Source organism: Oncorhynchus nerka, linkage group LG5 (genome assembly GCF_034236695.1).
Source record: "Oncorhynchus nerka isolate Pitt River linkage group LG5, Oner_Uvic_2.0, whole genome shotgun sequence".
Lineage (NCBI taxonomy): Eukaryota > Metazoa > Chordata > Actinopteri > Salmoniformes > Salmonidae > Oncorhynchus > Oncorhynchus nerka.
This window is the reverse complement of record NC_088400.1, coordinates 28,121,206-28,141,322: the sequence shown is the minus strand read 5'-3', so window position 1 is coordinate 28,141,322 and position 20,117 is coordinate 28,121,206. Positions and strand designations below refer to the sequence as shown.

The following is a 20,117-nucleotide window of genomic DNA, read 5'->3' as shown; positions in this document are numbered from 1 at the left end:
ACATACTCCATAACAGACAATACATCTAACCACTGTATACTCAACAACATTCACAGACATACATACTCCATAACAGACCATACATCTAACCACTGTATACTCAACAACATTCACAGACATACACACTCCCGAACAGACAATACATCTAACCACTGTATACTCAACAACATTCACAGACATACACACTCCCGAACAGACAATACATCTAACCACTGTATACTCAACAACATTCACAGACATACATACTCCCGAACAGACAATACATCTAACCACTGTATACTCAACAACATTCACAGACATACACACTCCATAACAGACCATACATCTAACCACTGTATACTCAACAACATTCACAGACATACATACTCCATAACAGACAATACATCTAACCACTGTATACTCAACAACATTCACAGACATACACACTCCCTAACAGACCATACATCTAACCACTGTATACTCAACAACATTCACAGACATACACACTCCCTAACAGACAATACATCTAACCACTGTATACTCAACAACATTCACAGACATACATACTCCATAACAGACAATACATCTAACCACTGTATACTCAACAACATTAACAGACATACATACTCCATAACAGACCATACATCTAACCACTGTATACTCAACAACATTCACAGACATACACACTCCCGAACAGACAATACATCTAACCACTGTATACTCAACAACATTCACAGACATACATACTCCCTAACAGACCATACATCTAACCACTGTATACTCAACAACATTCACAGACATACATACTCCATAACAGACAATACATCTAACCACTGTATACTCAACAACATTCACAGACATACATACTCCCTAACAGACAATACATCTAACCACTGTATACTCAACAACATTCACAGATATACACACTCCCGAACAGACAATACATCTAACCACTGTATACTCAACAACATTCACAGACATACATACTCCCTAACAGACAATACATCTAACCACTGTATACTCAACAACATTCAAAGACATACATACTCCATAACAGACAATACATCTAACCACTGTATACTCAACAACATTAACAGACATACACACTCCCTAACAGACCATACATCTAACCACTGTATACTCAACAACATTCACAGACATACACACTCCCTAACAGACAATACATCTAACCACTGTATACTCAACAACATTCACAGACATACATACTCCATAACAGACAATACATCTAACCACTGTATACTCAACAACATTAACAGACATACATACTCCATAACAGACCATACATCTAACCACTGTATACTCAACAACATTCACAGACATACACACTCCCGAACAGACAATACATCTAACCACTGTATACTCAACAACATTCACAGACATACATACTCCCTAACAGACAATACATCTAACCACTGTATACTCAACAACATTCACAGACATACACACTCCCTAACAGACAATACATCTAACCACTGTATACTCAACAACATTCACAGACATACATACTCCATAACAGACGATACATCTAACCACTGTATACTCAACAACATTCACAGACATACACACTCCCTAACAGACCATACATCTAACCACTGTATACTCAACAACATTCACAGACATACACACTCCCGAACAGACAATACATCTAACCACTGTATACTCAACAACATTCACAGACATACATACTCCCGAACAGACAATACATCTAACCACTGTATACTCAACAACATTCACAGACATACACACTCCATAACAGACCATACATCTAACCACTGTATACTCAACAACATTCACAGACATACATACTCCATAACAGACAATACATCTAACCACTGTATACTCAACAACATTCACAGACATACACACTCCCTAACAGACCATACATCTAACCACTGTATACTCAACAACATTCACAGACATACACACTCCCTAACAGACAATACATCTAACCACTGTATACTCAACAACATTCACAGACATACATACTCCATAACAGACAATACATCTAACCACTGTATACTCAACAACATTAACAGACATACATACTCCATAACAGACCATACATCTAACCACTGTATACTCAACAACATTCACAGACATACACACTCCCGAACAGACAATACATCTAACCACTGTATACTCAACAACATTCACAGACATACATACTCCCTAACAGACCATACATCTAACCACTGTATACTCAACAACATTCACAGACATACATACTCCATAACAGACAATACATCTAACCACTGTATACTCAACAACATTCACAGACATACATACTCCCTAACAGACAATACATCTAACCACTGTATACTCAACAACATTCACAGATATACACACTCCCGAACAGACAATACATCTAACCACTGTATACTCAACAACATTCACAGACATACATACTCCCTAACAGACAATACATCTAACCACTGTATACTCAACAACATTCAAAGACATACATACTCCATAACAGACAATACATCTAACCACTGTATACTCAACAACATTAACAGACATACATACTCCATAACAGACAATACATCTAACCACTGTATACTCAACAACATTCACAGACATACACACTCCCGAACAGACAATACATCTAACCACTGTATACTCAACAACATTCACAGACATACATACTCCCTAACAGACCATACATCTAACCACTGTATACTCAACAACATTCACAGACATACATACTCCCTAACAGACAATACATCTAACCACTGTATACTCAACAACATTCACAGACATACATACTCCATAACAGACAATACATCTAACCACTGTATACTCAACAACATTAACAGACATACATACTCCATAACAGACAATACATCTAACCACTGTATACTCAACAACATTCACAGACATACATACTCCATAACAGACAATACATCTAACCACTGTATACTCAACAACATTCACAGACATACACACTCCCTAACAGACAATACATCTAACCACTGTATACTCATCAACATTCACAGACATACACACTCCCTAACAGACAATACATCTAACCACTGTATACTCAACAACATTAACAGACATACACACTCCCTAACAGACAATACATCTAACCGCTGTATACTCAACAACATTCACAGACATACATACTCCCTAACAGACCATACATTTAATCACTGTATACTCAACAACATTCAGACATTCACAGACATACACACTCCATAACAGACAATACATCTAACCACTGTATACTCAACAACATTCAGACATTCACAGACATACACACTCCCTAACAGACAATACATCTAACCACTGTATCCTCAACAACATTCACAGACATACATACTCCCGAACAGACAATACATCTAACCACTGTATACTCAACAACATTCACAGACATACATACTCCATAACAGACAATACATCTAACCACTGTATACTCAACAACATTCACAGACATACACACTCCCTAACAGACAATACATCTACCCACTGTATACTCAACAACATTCACAGACATACATACTCCCTAACAGACAATACATCTAACCACTGTATACTCAACAACATTCACAGACATACATACTCCCTAACAGGCAATACATCTAACCACTGTATACTCAACAACATTCACAGACATACATACTCCATAACAGACAATACATCTAACCACTGTATACTCAACAACATTCACAGACATACACACTCCCGAACAGACAATACATCTAACCGCTGTATACTCAACAACATTAACAGACATACACACTCCTAACAGACAATACATCTAACCGCTGTATACTCAACAACATTCACATACATACATACTCCCTAACAGACCATACATCTAACCACTGTATACTCAACAACATTCACAGACATACACACTCCCGAACAGACAATACATCTAACCACTGTATACTCAACAACATTCACAGACATACACACTCCCTAACAGACAATACATCTAACCACTGTATACTCAACAACATTCACAGACATACACACTCCCTAACAGACAATACATCTAACCACTGTATACTCAACAACATTCACAGACAAACACACTCCCTAACAGACAATACATCTAACCACTGTATACTCAACAACATTCACAGACATACATACTCCCTAACAGACAATACATCTAACCACTGTATACTCAACAACATTCACAGACATACACACTCCCTAACAGACCATACATCTAACCACTGTATACTCAACAACATTCACAGACATACACACTCCCTAACAGACCATACATCTAACCACTGTAAACTCAACAACATTCACAGACATACACACTCCCTAACAGACAATACATCTACCCACTGTATACTCAACAACATTCAAAGACATACACACTCCCGAACAGACAATACATCTAACCACTGTATACTCAACAACATTCACAGACATACATACTCCATAACAGACAATACATCTAACCACTGTATACTCAACAACATTCAGAGACATACATACTCCATAACAGACGATACATCTAACCACTGTATACTCAACAACATTCACAGACATACACACTCCCTAACAGACCATACATCTAACCACTGTATACTCAACAACATTCACAGACATACACACTCCCGAACAGACAATACATCTAACCACTGTATACTCAACAACATTCACAGACATACATACTCCCGAACAGACAATACATCTAACCACTGTATACTCAACAACATTCACAGACATACACACTCCATAACAGACCATACATCTAACCACTGTATACTCAACAACATTCACAGACATACATACTCCATAACAGACAATACATCTAACCACTGTATACTCAACAACATTCACAGACATACACACTCCCTAACAGACCATACATCTAACCACTGTATACTCAACAACATTCACAGACATACACACTCCTAACAGACAATACATCTAACCACTGTATACTCAACAACATTCACAGACATACATACCCCATAACAGACAATACATCTAACCACTGTATACTCAACAACATTAACAGACATACATACTCCATAACAGACAATACATCTAACCACTGTATACTCAACAACATTCACAGACATACACACTCCCGAACAGACAATACATCTAACCACTGTATACTCAACAACATTCACAGACATACATACTCCCTAACAGACCATACATCTAACCACTGTATACTCAACAACATTAACAGACATACACACTCCCTAACAGACAATACATCTAACCGCTGTATACTCAACAACATTCACAGACATACATACTCCCTAACAGACCATACATTTAACCACTGTATACTCAACAACATTCAGACATTCACAGACATACACACTCCATAACAGACAATACATCTAACCACTGTATACTCAGCAACATTCAGACATTCACAGACATACACACTCCATAACAGACAATACATCTAACCACTGTATACTCAACAACATTAACAGACATACATACTCCATAACAGACAATACATCTAACCACTGTATACTCAACAACATTCACAGACATACATACTCCATAACAGACAATACATCTAACCACTGTATACTCAACAACATTCACAGACATACACACTCCCTAACAGACAATACATCTAACCACTGTATACTCATCAACATTCACAGACATACACACTCCCTAACAGACAATACATCTAACCACTGTATACTCAACAACATTAACAGACATACACACTCCCTAACAGACAATACATCTAACCGCTGTATACTCAACAACATTCACAGACATACATACTCCCTAACAGACCATACATTTAACCACTGTATACTCAACAACATTCAGACATTCACAGACATACACACTCCATAACAGACAATACATCTAACCACTGTATACTCAACAACATTCAGACATTCACAGACATACACACTCCCTAACAGACAATACATCTAACCACTGTATACTCAACAACATTCACAGACATACATACTCCCGAACAGACAATACATCTAACCACTGTATACTCAACAACATTCACAGACATACACACTCCCTAACAGACCATACATCTAACCACTGTATACTCAACAACATTCACAGACATACACACTCCCTAACAGACCATACATCTAACCACTGTAAACTCAACAACATTCACAGACATACACACTCCCTAACAGACAATACATCTACCCACTGTATACTCAACAACATTCAAAGACATACACACTCCCGAACAGACAATACATCTAACCACTGTATACTCAACAACATTCACAGACATACATACTCCATAACAGACAATACATCTAACCACTGTATACTCAACAACATTCAGAGACATACATACTCCATAACAGACGATACATCTAACCACTGTATACTCAACAACATTCACAGACATACACACTCCCTAACAGACCATACATCTAACCACTGTATACTCAACAACATTCACAGACATACACACTCCCGAACAGACAATACATCTAACCACTGTATACTCAACAACATTCACAGACATACACACTCCCTAACAGACAATACATCTACCCACTGTATACTCAACAACATTCACAGACATACATACTCCCTAACAGACAATACATCTAACCACTGTATACTCAACAACATTCACAGACATACATACTCCCTAACAGGCAATACATCTAACCACTGTATACTCAACAACATTCACAGACATACATACTCCATAACAGACAATACATCTAACCACTGTATACTCAACAACATTCACAGACATACACACTCCCGAACAGACAATACATCTAACCGCTGTATACTCAACAACATTAACAGACATACACACTCCCTAACAGACAATACATCTAACCGCTGTATACTCAACAACATTCACATACATACATACTCCCTAACAGACCATACATCTAACCACTGTATACTCAACAACATTCACAGACATACACACTCCCGAACAGACAATACATCTAACCACTGTATACTCAACAACATTCACAGACATACACACTCCCTAACAGACAATACATCTAACCACTGTATACTCAACAACATTCACAGACATACACACTCCCTAACAGACAATACATCTAACCACTGTATACTCAACAACATTCACAGACAAACACACTCCCTAACAGACAATACATCTAACCACTGTATACTCAACAACATTCACAGACATACATACTCCCTAACAGACAATACATCTAACCACTGTATACTCAACAACATTCACAGACATACACACTCCCTAACAGACCATACATCTAACCACTGTATACTCAACAACATTCACAGACATACACACTCCCTAACAGACCATACATCTAACCACTGTAAACTCAACAACATTCACAGACATACACACTCCCTAACAGACAATACATCTACCCACTGTATACTCAACAACATTCAAAGACATACACACTCCCGAACAGACAATACATCTAACCACTGTATACTCAACAACATTCACAGACATACATACTCCATAACAGACAATACATCTAACCACTGTATACTCAACAACATTCAGAGACATACATACTCCATAACAGACGATACATCTAACCACTGTATACTCAACAACATTCACAGACATACACACTCCCTAACAGACCATACATCTAACCACTGTATACTCAACAACATTCACAGACATACACACTCCCGAACAGACAATACATCTAACCACTGTATACTCAACAACATTCACAGACATACATACTCCCGAACAGACAATACATCTAACCACTGTATACTCAACAACATTCACAGACATACACACTCCATAACAGACCATACATCTAACCACTGTATACTCAACAACATTCACAGACATACATACTCCATAACAGACAATACATCTAACCACTGTATACTCAACAACATTCACAGACATACACACTCCCTAACAGACCATACATCTAACCACTGTATACTCAACAACATTCACAGACATACACACTCCCTAACAGACAATACATCTAACCACTGTATACTCAACAACATTCACAGACATACATACTCCATAACAGACAATACATCTAACCACTGTATACTCAACAACATTAACAGACATACATACTCCATAACAGACAATACATCTAACCACTGTATACTCAACAACATTCACAGACATACACACTCCCGAACAGACAATACATCTAACCACTGTATACTCAACAACATTCACAGACATACATACTCCCTAACAGACCATACATCTAACCACTGTATACTCAACAACATTAACAGACATACACACTCCCTAACAGACAATACATCTAACCGCTGTATACTCAACAACATTCACAGACATACATACTCCCTAACAGACCATACATTTAACCACTGTATACTCAACAACATTCAGACATTCACAGACATACACACTCCATAACAGACAATACATCTAACCACTGTATACTCAGCAACATTCAGACATTCACAGACATACACACTCCCTAACAGACAATACATCTAACCACTGTATACTCAACAACATTCACAGACATACATACTCCCTAACAGACAATACATCTAACCACTGTATACTCAACAACATTCACAGACATACACACTCCCTAACAGACAATACATCTAACCACTGTATACTCAACAACATTCACAGACAAACACACTCCCTAACAGACAATACATCTAACCACTGTATACTCAACAACATTCACAGACATACATACTCCCTAACAGACAATACATCTAACCACTGTATACTCAACAACATTCACAGACATACACACTCCTAACAGACAATACATCTAACCACTGTATACTCAACAACATTCACAGACAAACACACTCCCTAACAGACAATACATCTAACCACTGTATACTCAACAACATTCACAGACATACATACTCCCTAACAGACAATACATCTAACCACTGTATACTCAACAACATTCACAGACATACACACTCCCTAACAGACAATACATCTAACCACTGTATACTCAACAACATTCACAGACATACATACTCCCTAACAGACAATACATCTAACCACTGTATACTCAACAACATTCACAGACATACACACTCCCTAACAGACAATACATCTAACCACTGTATACTCAACAACATTCACAGACATACATACTCCCTAACAGACAATACATCTAACCACTGTATACTCAACAACATTCAGACATTCACAGACATACACACTCCTTAACAGACAATACATCTAACCACTGTATACTCAACAACATTTACAGACATACACACTCCCTAACAGACAATACATCTAACCACTGTATACTCAACAACATTCACAGACATACATACTCCCTAACAGACAATATATCTAACCACTGTATACTCAACAACATTCACAGACATACACGCTCCATAACAGACAATACATCTAACCACTGTATACTCAACAACATTCAGACATTCACAGACATACACACTCCTTAACAGACAATACATCTAACCACTGTATACTCAACAACATTCACAGACATACATACTCCCTAACAGACAATACATCTAACCACTGTATACTCAACAACATTCACAGACAAACACACTCCCAAACAGACAATACATCAACAACATTCACAGACATACACACTCCCTAACAGACCCGTTCTCTAAACAGATGCCTAGAGACTAATGACTGAGTGCATTCTGGGAAATAATATTTAAAAGGTAAAACAACAGCCCCAGTGACAGCCCCCCCTCTCTATATTTCAAATCAAATCAAATTGTATTTGTCACGTGCGCCGAATACAACCTTACTATGAAATACTTAACTTACAAGCTCATATCCAACAATGCAGTTCAATAATTAGATTTACTTAAATATTTACTCAATAAACTAAAGTAAAAAATAAAATGTAAGACACTAAAATAACAATACCGAGTCAATGTGCGGGGGTACAGGTTAGTCAAGGTCATTTATACAGGTAGGTAGGGGTAGAGTGACTTTGCTAATAAAAAGACTAACATCTTGGCCATGTTCTGTTATAATCTCCACCCGGCACAGCCAGAAGAGGACTGGCCACCCCTCGTAGCCTGGTTCCTCTCAAGGTTTCTTCCCAGGTTCTGGCCTTTCTAAGGAATTTTTCCTGGCGACCGTGCTTCTTCATCTGCATTGCTTGCTGTTTGGGGGTTTAGGCTGGGTTTCTGTACAGCACTTTGTGACTTTGGCTGATGTAAAAAGGGCTTTATAAATACAATTGATTGACAATGCATTGACAATAAACATGTGGACACCAAGGCACTTGAGACTCTCAACCTGCTCCTCTACAGCCCTGTCAATGTTAATGGGGGCCTGTTCGGCCTGCCTTTTCCTGTAGTCCACGATCATCTCTCTCTCTCTCTCTCTCTCTCTCTCTCTCTCTCTCTCTCTCTCTCCCCTCTCTCTCTCTCTCGATTAAATGCTGTCACAGCTCATAGCCACCTTATTTTGACACAAAATTGAGAGCAGATAATTCATATTCTGTAGCCTAACTGATGTCCAGAAAGGCTTTCTGATGGGGCTGCTTTGGTCCTAATGAAGCGAATTGGGGAGGGGGGTGTGCATAGGGGAACATGAATGGAGTCATTGTCCTGCAGTATTGAATTTACAGGCTTTTAAATCCCAGGAGCATGATCTAAATTGAGTTTGCCTGTCTCTGATCCCTGCTTATTAGAGGCTAATGCAGTATTTCCTGCTTTCACATGTTCATCACAGAGGGGCTCTGGTTGAATGTTCATCACAGAGGGGCTCTGGTTGAATGTTCATCACAGAGGGGCTCTGGTTGAATGTTCATCACAGAGGGGCTCTGGTTGAATGTTCATCACAGAGGGGCTCTGGTTGGATGTTCATCACAGAGGGGCTCTGGTTGAATGTTCATCACAGAGGGGCTCTGGTTGAATGTTCATCACAGAGGGGCTCTGGTTGGATGTTCATCACAGAGGGGCTCTGGTTGGATGTTCATCACAGAGGGGCTCTGGTTGAATGTTCATCACAGAGGGGCTCTGGTTGAATGTTCATCACAGAGGGGCTCTGGTTGGATGTTCATCACAGAGGGGCTCTGGTTGGATGTTCATCACAGAGGGGCTCTGGTTGGATGTTCATCACAGAGGGGCTCTGGTTGAATGTTCATCACAGAGGGGCTCTGGTTGAATGTTCATCACAGAGGGGCTCTGGTTGGATGTTCATCACAGAGGGGCTCTGGTTGGATGTTCCCACTTTTCCTTCTTCCTCTGTGCTTAAGTTTGGAATCACCCCTCCCCCTCCTTTAACCTAACACTTTAGTTTAGACCCCCCCCCCCTCTGTCCGTTAACCTAACCCTAACCATTTAGTCTAGACCCCCCCTCTCTCTCCGTTAACCTAACCCTTTAGTTTAGACCCCCCTCTCTCCATTAACCTAACCCTAACCATTTAGTTTAGACACCCCCTCTCTCTCTCCGATAACCTAACCCCAACCATTTAGTCTAGACCCCCTCTCTCTCCGTTAACCTAACCCTTTAGTTTAGACCCCCCCTCTCCGTTAAACTAACCCCAACCATTTAGTTTAGACCCCCCTCTCTCTCTCCGTTAACCTAACCCTAACCATTTAGTTTAGACCCCCTCTCTCTCTCCGTTAACCTAACCCTAACCATTTAGTTTAGACCCCCCTCTCTCCGTTAACCTAACCCTAACCATTTAGTTTAGACCCCCTCTCTCCGTTAACCTAACCCTAACCATTTAGTTTAGACCCCCCTCTTTCTCCGTTAACCTAACCCTAACCATTTAGTTTAGACCCCCCCTCTCTCCGTTAACCTAACCCTAACCATTTAGTTTAGATCCCCCTCTTTCTCCGTGAACCTAACCCTAACCATTTAGTTTAGACCCCACCCTCTCTCCGTTAACCTAACCCTAACCATTTAGTTTAGACCCCCCTCTCTCCGTTAACCTAACCCTAACCATTTAGTTTAGACCCCCCTCTTTCTCCGTTAACCTAACCCTAACCATTTAGTTTAGACCCCCCTCTCTCCGTTAACCTAACCCTAATCATTTATTTTAGACCCCCCATCTCTCCGTTAACCTAACCCTAACCATTTAGTTTAGACCCCCTCTCTCCGTTAACCTAACCCTAACCATTTAGTTTAGACCCCCCTCTCTCCGTTAACCTAACCCTAACCATTTAGTTTAGACCCCCCATCTCTCCGTTAACCTAACCCTAACCATTTAGTTTAGACCCCCTCTCTCCGTTAACCTAACCCTAACCATTTAGTTTAGACCCCCCATCTCTCCGTTAACCTAACCCTAACCATTTAGTTTAGACCCCCCCATCTCTCCGTTAACCTAACCCTAACCATTTAGTTTAGACCCACCCCCTCTCTCCGTTAACCTAACCCTAACCATTTAGTTTAGACCCCCCTCTCTCCGTTAACCTAACCCTAACCATTTAGTTTAGACCCCCCATCTCTCCGTTAACCTAACCCTAACCATTTAGTTTAGACCCCCCTCTCTCCGTTAACCTAACCCTAACCATTTAGTTTAGACCCCCCTCTCTCCGTTAACCTAACTCTAACCATTTAGTTTAGACACCCCCCTCTCTCCATTAACCTAACCCTAACCATTTAGTTTAGACCCCCCTCTCTCCGTTAACCTAACCCTAACCATTTAGTTTAGACCCCCCATCTCTCCGTTAACCTAACCCTAACCATTTAGTTTAGACCCCCCTCTCTCCGTTAACCTAACCCTAACCATTTAGTTTAGACCCCCCTCTCTCCGCTAACCTAACCCTAACCATTTAGTTTAGACCCCCCTCTCTCCGTTAACCTAACTCTAACCATTTAGTTTAGACACCCCCTCTCTCTCTCCGTTAACCTAACCCTAACCATTTAGTTTAGCCCCCCTCTCTCCGTTAACCTAACCCTAACCATTTAGTTTAGACCCCCCTCTCTCTCCGTTAACCTAACTCTAACCATTTAGTTTAGACACCCCCCTCTCTCCGTTAACCTAACTCTAACCATTTAGTTTAGACACCCCCCTCTCTCTCTCCCGTTAACCTAACCCTAACCATTTAGTTTAGCCCCCCTAACTCTAACCTAACCCTAACCATTTAGTTTAGACCCCCTCTCTCCGTTAACCTAACTCTAACCATTTAGTTTAGACACCCCCCTCTCTCTCTCCGTTAACCTAACCCTAACCATTTAGTTTAGCCCCCCCCTCTCTCCGTTAACCTAACCCTAATCATTTAGTTTAGACCCCCCATCTCTCCGTTAACCTAACCCTAACCATTTAGTTTAGACCCCCCTCTCTCCGTTAACCTAACCCTAACCATTTAGTTTAGACCCCCCTCTCTCCGTTAACCTAACCCTAACCATTTAGTTTAGACCCCCATCTCTCCGTTAACCTAACCCTAACCATTTAGTTTAGACCCCCCTCTCTCCGTTAACCTAACCCTAACCATTTAGTTTAGACCCCCCTCTCTCCGTTAACCTAACTCTAACCATTTAGTTTAGACACCCCCCTCTCTCTCTCCGTTAACCTAACCCTAACCATTTAGTTTAGACCCCCCTCTCTCCGTTAACCTAACCCTAACCATTTAGTTTAGACCCCCCTCTCTCCGTTAACCTAACCCTAACCATTTAGTTTAGACCCCCCATCTCTCCGTTAACCTAACCCTAACCATTTAGTTTAGACCCCCCCTCTCTCCGTTAACCTAACCCTAACCATTTAGTTTAGACCCCCTCTCTCCGCTAACCTAACCCTAACCATTTAGTTTAGACCCCCCCTCTCTCCGTTAACCTAACTCTAACCATTTAGTTTAGACACCCCCTCTCTCTCTCCGTTAACCTAACCCTAACCATTTAGTTTAGCCCCCCTCTCTCCGTTAACCTAACCCTAACCATTTAGTTTAGACCCCCCTCTCTCCGTTAACCTAACTCTAACCATTTAGTTTAGACACCCCCTCTCTCTCTCCGTTAACCTAACCCTAACCATTTAGTTTAGCCCCCCTCTCTCCGTTAACCTAACCCTAACCATTTAGTTTAGCCCCCCTCTCCGCTAACCTAACCCTAACCATTTAGTTTAGACCACCCCCTCTCTCTCCGTTAACCTAACTCTAACCATTTAGTTTAGACACCCCCCTCTCTCTCCGTTAACCTAACCTAACCATTTAGTTTAGCCCCCCTCTCCGTTAACCTAACCCTAACCATTTAGTTAACCTAACCCTAACCATTTAGTTTAGACCCCCCCTCTCTCTCCGTTAACCTAACCTAACCATTTAGTTTAGACCCCCCCTCTCTCTCTCCGTTAACCTAACCCTAACCATTTAGTTTAGACCCCCCTCTCTCCGTTAACCTAACCCTAACCATTTAGTTTAGACCCCCCTCTCTCTCTCCGTTAACCTAACCCTAACCATTTAGTTTAGAACCCCCCATTTAGTTTAGACCCCCTCTCCCTAACCCTAACCATTTAGTTAACCTAACCCCCCCTAAACCATTTAGTTTAGACCCCCCTCTCTCCGTTAACCTAACCCTAACCATTTAGTTTAGACCCCCTCTCTCCGTTAACCTAACCCTAACCATTTAGTTTAGACCCCCCATCTCTCCGTTAACCTAACCCTAACCATTTAGTTTAGACCCCCTCTCTCCGTTAACCTAACCCTAACCATTTAGTTTAGACCCCCCTCTCTCCGTAACCTAACCCTAACCATTTAGTTTAGACCCCCCCCTCTCTCCGTTAACCTAACTCTAACCATTTAGTTTAGACACCCCCTCTCTCTCTCCGTTAACCTAACCCTAACCATTTAGTTTAGCCCCCCTCTCTCCGTTAACCTAACCCTAACCATTTAGTTTAGACCCCCCTCTCTCCGTTAACCTAACTCTAACCATTTAGTTTAGACACCCCGTCTCTCTCCTAACCATTTAGTTTTAGGATGCTAACCCTAACCATTTAGTTTAGCCCCCCCTCCTCCGTTCACCTAACCCTAACCATTTAGTTTAGCCCCCCCTGCTCCGTTAACCTCTCTAACCATTTAGTTTAGAACCTCCTCTCTCCGTTACCATAACCATTTAGTTTAGACCACCCCTCTCTCCGTTAACCTAACTCTAACCATTTAGTTTAGACCCCCCCTCTCTTAACTCTAACCATTTAGTTTAGACACCCCCTCTCTCTCTCCGTTACCCCCTCTCTCTCTCCGTTAACCTAACCTAACCATTTAGTTTAGACCCCCCCTCTCTCCGTTAACCAACCTAACCATTTAGTTTAGACCCCCCTCTCTCCGTTAACCTAACTCTAACCATTTAGTTTAGACACCCCCCCTCTCTCTCATCCATTTAGTTTAGCCCCCCCCTCTCTCCGTTAACCTAACCCTAACCATTTAGTTTAGCCCCCCTCTCTCCCGTTAACCCAACCCTAACCATTTGGAGTTTAGACCCCCCTCTCAGTGTTTAACCCCCTAACCCTAACCATTTAGTTTAGCCCCCCTCTCTCCGTTACCCTAACCATTTAGTTTAGAAGCCCCTTCCCTTTATCCCGCTCCAAAACAAACTCCCCTTTTGGGCCAGAACACTTCTAGTCACAATAACATTGGATTATACAAGGCCCCAACCACACAGCCCTAGAGCAGGGGACATGTTCAACATGTCTAACAGTCTCACAGCCTACCATCACATAACAGAGAAACAGTACAACTAGGACCTGGAGTTTTTCCTGTACCACAGTGTTCCTATTGGTTTCCCATCTCACCATGATGTGTGTGTGTGTGTGTGTGTGTGTGTGTGTGTGTGTGTGTGTGTGTGTGTGTGTGTGTGTGTGTGTGTGTGTGTGTGTGTGTGTGTGTGTGTGTGTGTGTGTGTGTGTGTGTGTGTGTGTGTGTGTGTGCGTGCGTGTCTCCACGACAGGATGCTGAGGAGTAACCATCTAGGCTGTGTGGACAACACCACCTTCACAGGCCTGAGCTCCGTACGCCTGCTGTCACTCTATGACAACCGAATCTCCACCATCACCCCGGGAGCCTTCACCACACTGCACTCCCTCTCCACCATGTAAGTCTCCCCACTCCCTTACACACTCTCTTTCTCCCTCTCCCTCCTCTTCTCCTCACCACACACCACCTGATTGTCTGTGAGATCACTCCCTCTCCACGGAAGTCTCATCTCCCTCCCTCCCATCGTCCTCTACCCACCTCTCCTCCTCATCCCCTCTTCCCCCCACCACCTGACTGTTTGAGAGATGTCTCCTAACCCAGCCCTGGTTCTGGAAAGACAGACAACCTACAGTGTGCTATCACAGCTCTCCATGGCTACAGAATACTGCTGCAGATGGTCTTGGTAATTACAAGCTTGTTTTGTTGGAGTCTCTCTTCGCTCGTTATCAAGCCACTAATAGTTTCTATTTATGACCGCCCCTGGAGCATCGACAAAATATAGTTTATCTTTCCAAAGCTAGCAACATCATGGCAAATGTCCTTGTGAAAATGGCTGCTTTCGAAATATTGTCTCGCGGTCCAATGGAACATGATTCGAAATGAGGCAACATTTTAGTTGATGGCGATGATGCAATGTTATGTCTGAGATTAACTTGTCAGACATGATCAGTATTAAAATGAGAAAACTATTAAGATGTTATGCCTCTTACCCATGACCACCCAGAAGACAACGTATAAATAAATTAACATTTATCTGATGAATAAAACGTTAACGGCTGACATTCCTGGAAGTGCACCACTTTCCCCTCATATATAACATGGAATCATGTTTATCTAACTGTCCCCTCATATATAACATGGAATCATGTTTATCTAACTATCCCCTCATATATAACATGGAATCATGTTTATCTAACTGTCCCCTCATATATAACATGGAATCATGTTTATCTAACTATCCCCTCATATATAACATGGAATCATGTTTATCTAACTGTCCCCTCATATATAACATGGAATCATGTTTATCTAACTGTCCCCTCATATATAACATGGAATCATGTTTATCTAACTGTCCCCTCATATATAACATGGAATCATGTTTATCTAACTATCCCCTCATATATAACATGGAATCATGTTTATCTAACTGTCCCCTCATATATATATAACATGGAATCATGTTTATCTAACTGTCCCCTCATATATAACATGGAATCATGTTTATCTAACTGTCCCCTCATATATAACATGGAATCATGTTTATCTAACTGTCCCCTCATATATAACATGGAATCATGTTTATCTAACTGTCCCCTCATATATAACATGGAATCATGTTTATCTAACTGTCCCCTCATATATAACATGGAATCATGTTTATCTAACTGTCCCCTCATATATAACATGGAATCATGTTTATCTAACTGTCCCCTCATATATAACATGGAATCATGTTTATCTAACTGTCCCCTCATATATAACATGGAATCATGTTTATCTAACTGTCCCCTCATATATAACATGGAATCATGTTTATCTAACTATCCCCTCATATATAACATGGAATCATGTTTATCTAACTATCCCCTCATATATAACATGGAATCATGTTTATCTAACTGTCCCCTCATATATAACATGGAATCATGTTTATCTAACTGTCCCCTCATATATAACATGGAATCATGTTTATCTAACTGTCCCCTCATATATAACATGGAATCATGTTTATCTAACTATCCCCTCATATATAACATGGAATCATGTTTATCTAACTGTCCCCTCATATATAACATGGAATCATGTTTATCTAACTGTCCCCTCATATATAACATGGAATCATGTTTATCTAACTGTCCCCTCATATATAACATGGAATCATGTTTATCTAACTGTCCCCTCATATATAACATGGAATCATGTTTATCTAACTGTCCCCTCATATATAACATGGAATCATGTTTATCTAACTGTCCCCTCATATATAACATGGAATCATGTTTATCTAACTGTCCCCTCATATATAACATGGAATCATGTTTATCTAACTGTCCCCTCATATATAACATGGAATCATGTTTATCTAACTGTCCCCTCATATATAACATGGAATCATGTTTATCTAACTGTCCCCTCATATATAACATGGAATCATGTTTATCTAACTATCCCCTCATATATAACATGGAATCATGTTTATCTAACTGTCCCCTCATATATAACATGGAATCATGTTTATCTAACTGTCCCCTCATATATAACATGGAATCATGTTTATCTAACTATCCCCTCATATATAACATGGAATCATGTTTATCTAACTGTCCCCTCATATATAACATGGAATCATGTTTATCTAACTGTCCCCTCATATATAACATGGAATCATGTTTATCTAACTGTCCCCTCATATATAACATGGAATCATGTTTATCTAACTGTCCCCTCATATATAACATGGAATCATGTTTATCTAACTGTCCCCTCATATATAACATGGAATCATGTTTATCTAACTGTCCCCTCATATATAACATGGAATCATGTTTATCTAACTGTCCCCTCATATATAACATGGAATCATGTTTATCTAACTGTCCCCTCATATATAACATGGAATCATGTTTATCTAACTATCCCCTCATATATAACATGGAATCATGTTTATCTAACTGTCCCCTCATATATAACATGGAATCATGTTTATCTAACTGTCCCCTCATATATAACATGGAATCATGTTTATCTAACTGTCCCCTCATATATAACATGGAATCATGTTTATCTAACTGTCCCCTCATATATAACATGGAATCATGTTTATCTAACTGTCCCCTCATATATAACATGGAATCATGTTTATCTAACTGTCCCCTCATATATAACATGGAATCATGTTTATCTAACTGTCCCCTCATATATAACATGGAATCATGTTTATCTAACTGTCCCCTCATATATAACATGGAATCATGTTTATCTAACTGTCCCCTCATATATAACATGGAATCATGTTTATCTAACTGTCCCCTCATATATAACATGGAATCATGTTTATCTAACTGTCCCCTCATATATAACATGGAATCATGTTTATCTAACTGTCCCCTCATATATAACATGGAATCATGTTTATCTAATCATGTCCCCTCATATATAACATGGAATCATGTTTATCTAACTGTCCCCTCATATATAACATGGAATCATGTTTATCTAACTGTCCCCTCATATATAACATGGAATCATGTTTATCTAACTGTCCCCTCATATATAACCTGTACATGGAATCATGTTTATCTAACTGTCCCCTCATATATAACATGGAATCATGTTTATCTAACTGTCCCCTCATATATAACATGGAATCATGTTTATCTAACTGTCCCCTCATATATAACATGGAATCATGTTTATCTAACTGTCCCCTCATATATAACATGGAATCATGTTTATCTAACTGTCCCCTCATATATAACCTGTATGGAATCATGTTTATCTAACTGTCCCCTCATATATAACATGGAATCATGTTTATCTAACTGTCCCCTCATATATAACATGGAATCATGTTTATCTAACTGTCCCCTCATATATAACATGGAATCATGTTTATCTAACTGTCCCCTCATATATAACATGGAATCATGTTTATCTAACTGTCCCCTCATATATAACATGGAATCATGTTTATCTAACTATCCCCTCATATATAACATGGAATCATGTTTATCTAACTGTCCCCTCATATATAACCTGGAATCAATCATGTTTATCTAACTGTCCCCTCATATATAACATGGAATCATGTTTATCTAACTGTCCCCTCATATATAACATGGAATCATGTTTATCTAACTGTCCCCTCATATATAACATGGAATCATGTTTATCTAACTGTCCCCTCATATATAACATGGAATCATGTTTATCTAACTATCCCCTCATATATAACATGGAATCATGTTTATCTAACTGTCCCCTCATATATAACATGGAATCATGTTTATCTAACTGTCCCCTCATATATAACATGGAATCATGTTTATCTAACTGTCCCCTCATATATAACATGGAATCATGTTTATCTAACTGTCCCCTCATATATAACATGGAATCATGTTTATCTAACTGTCCCCTCATATATAACATGGAATCATGTTTATCTAACTGTCCCCTCATATATAACATGGAATCATGTTTATCTAACTGTCCCCTCATATATAACATGGAATCATGTTTATCTAACTGTCCCCTCATATATAACATGGAATCATGTTTATCTA

General features: G+C 39.9%; 1 protein-coding gene across 1 annotated transcript in view; it reads left to right on the top strand.

Moving 5' to 3' along the window:
- Window positions 1-20,117, top strand: part of LOC115123089 (slit homolog 3 protein-like) — a 516,835-nt gene that overhangs the window by 378,562 nt on the left and 118,156 nt on the right. The window contains 1 exon segment of the mRNA XM_065018507.1: window positions 15,803-15,946. Within this exon segment, the coding sequence (XP_064874579.1) occupies window positions 15,803-15,946 (144 nt within the window).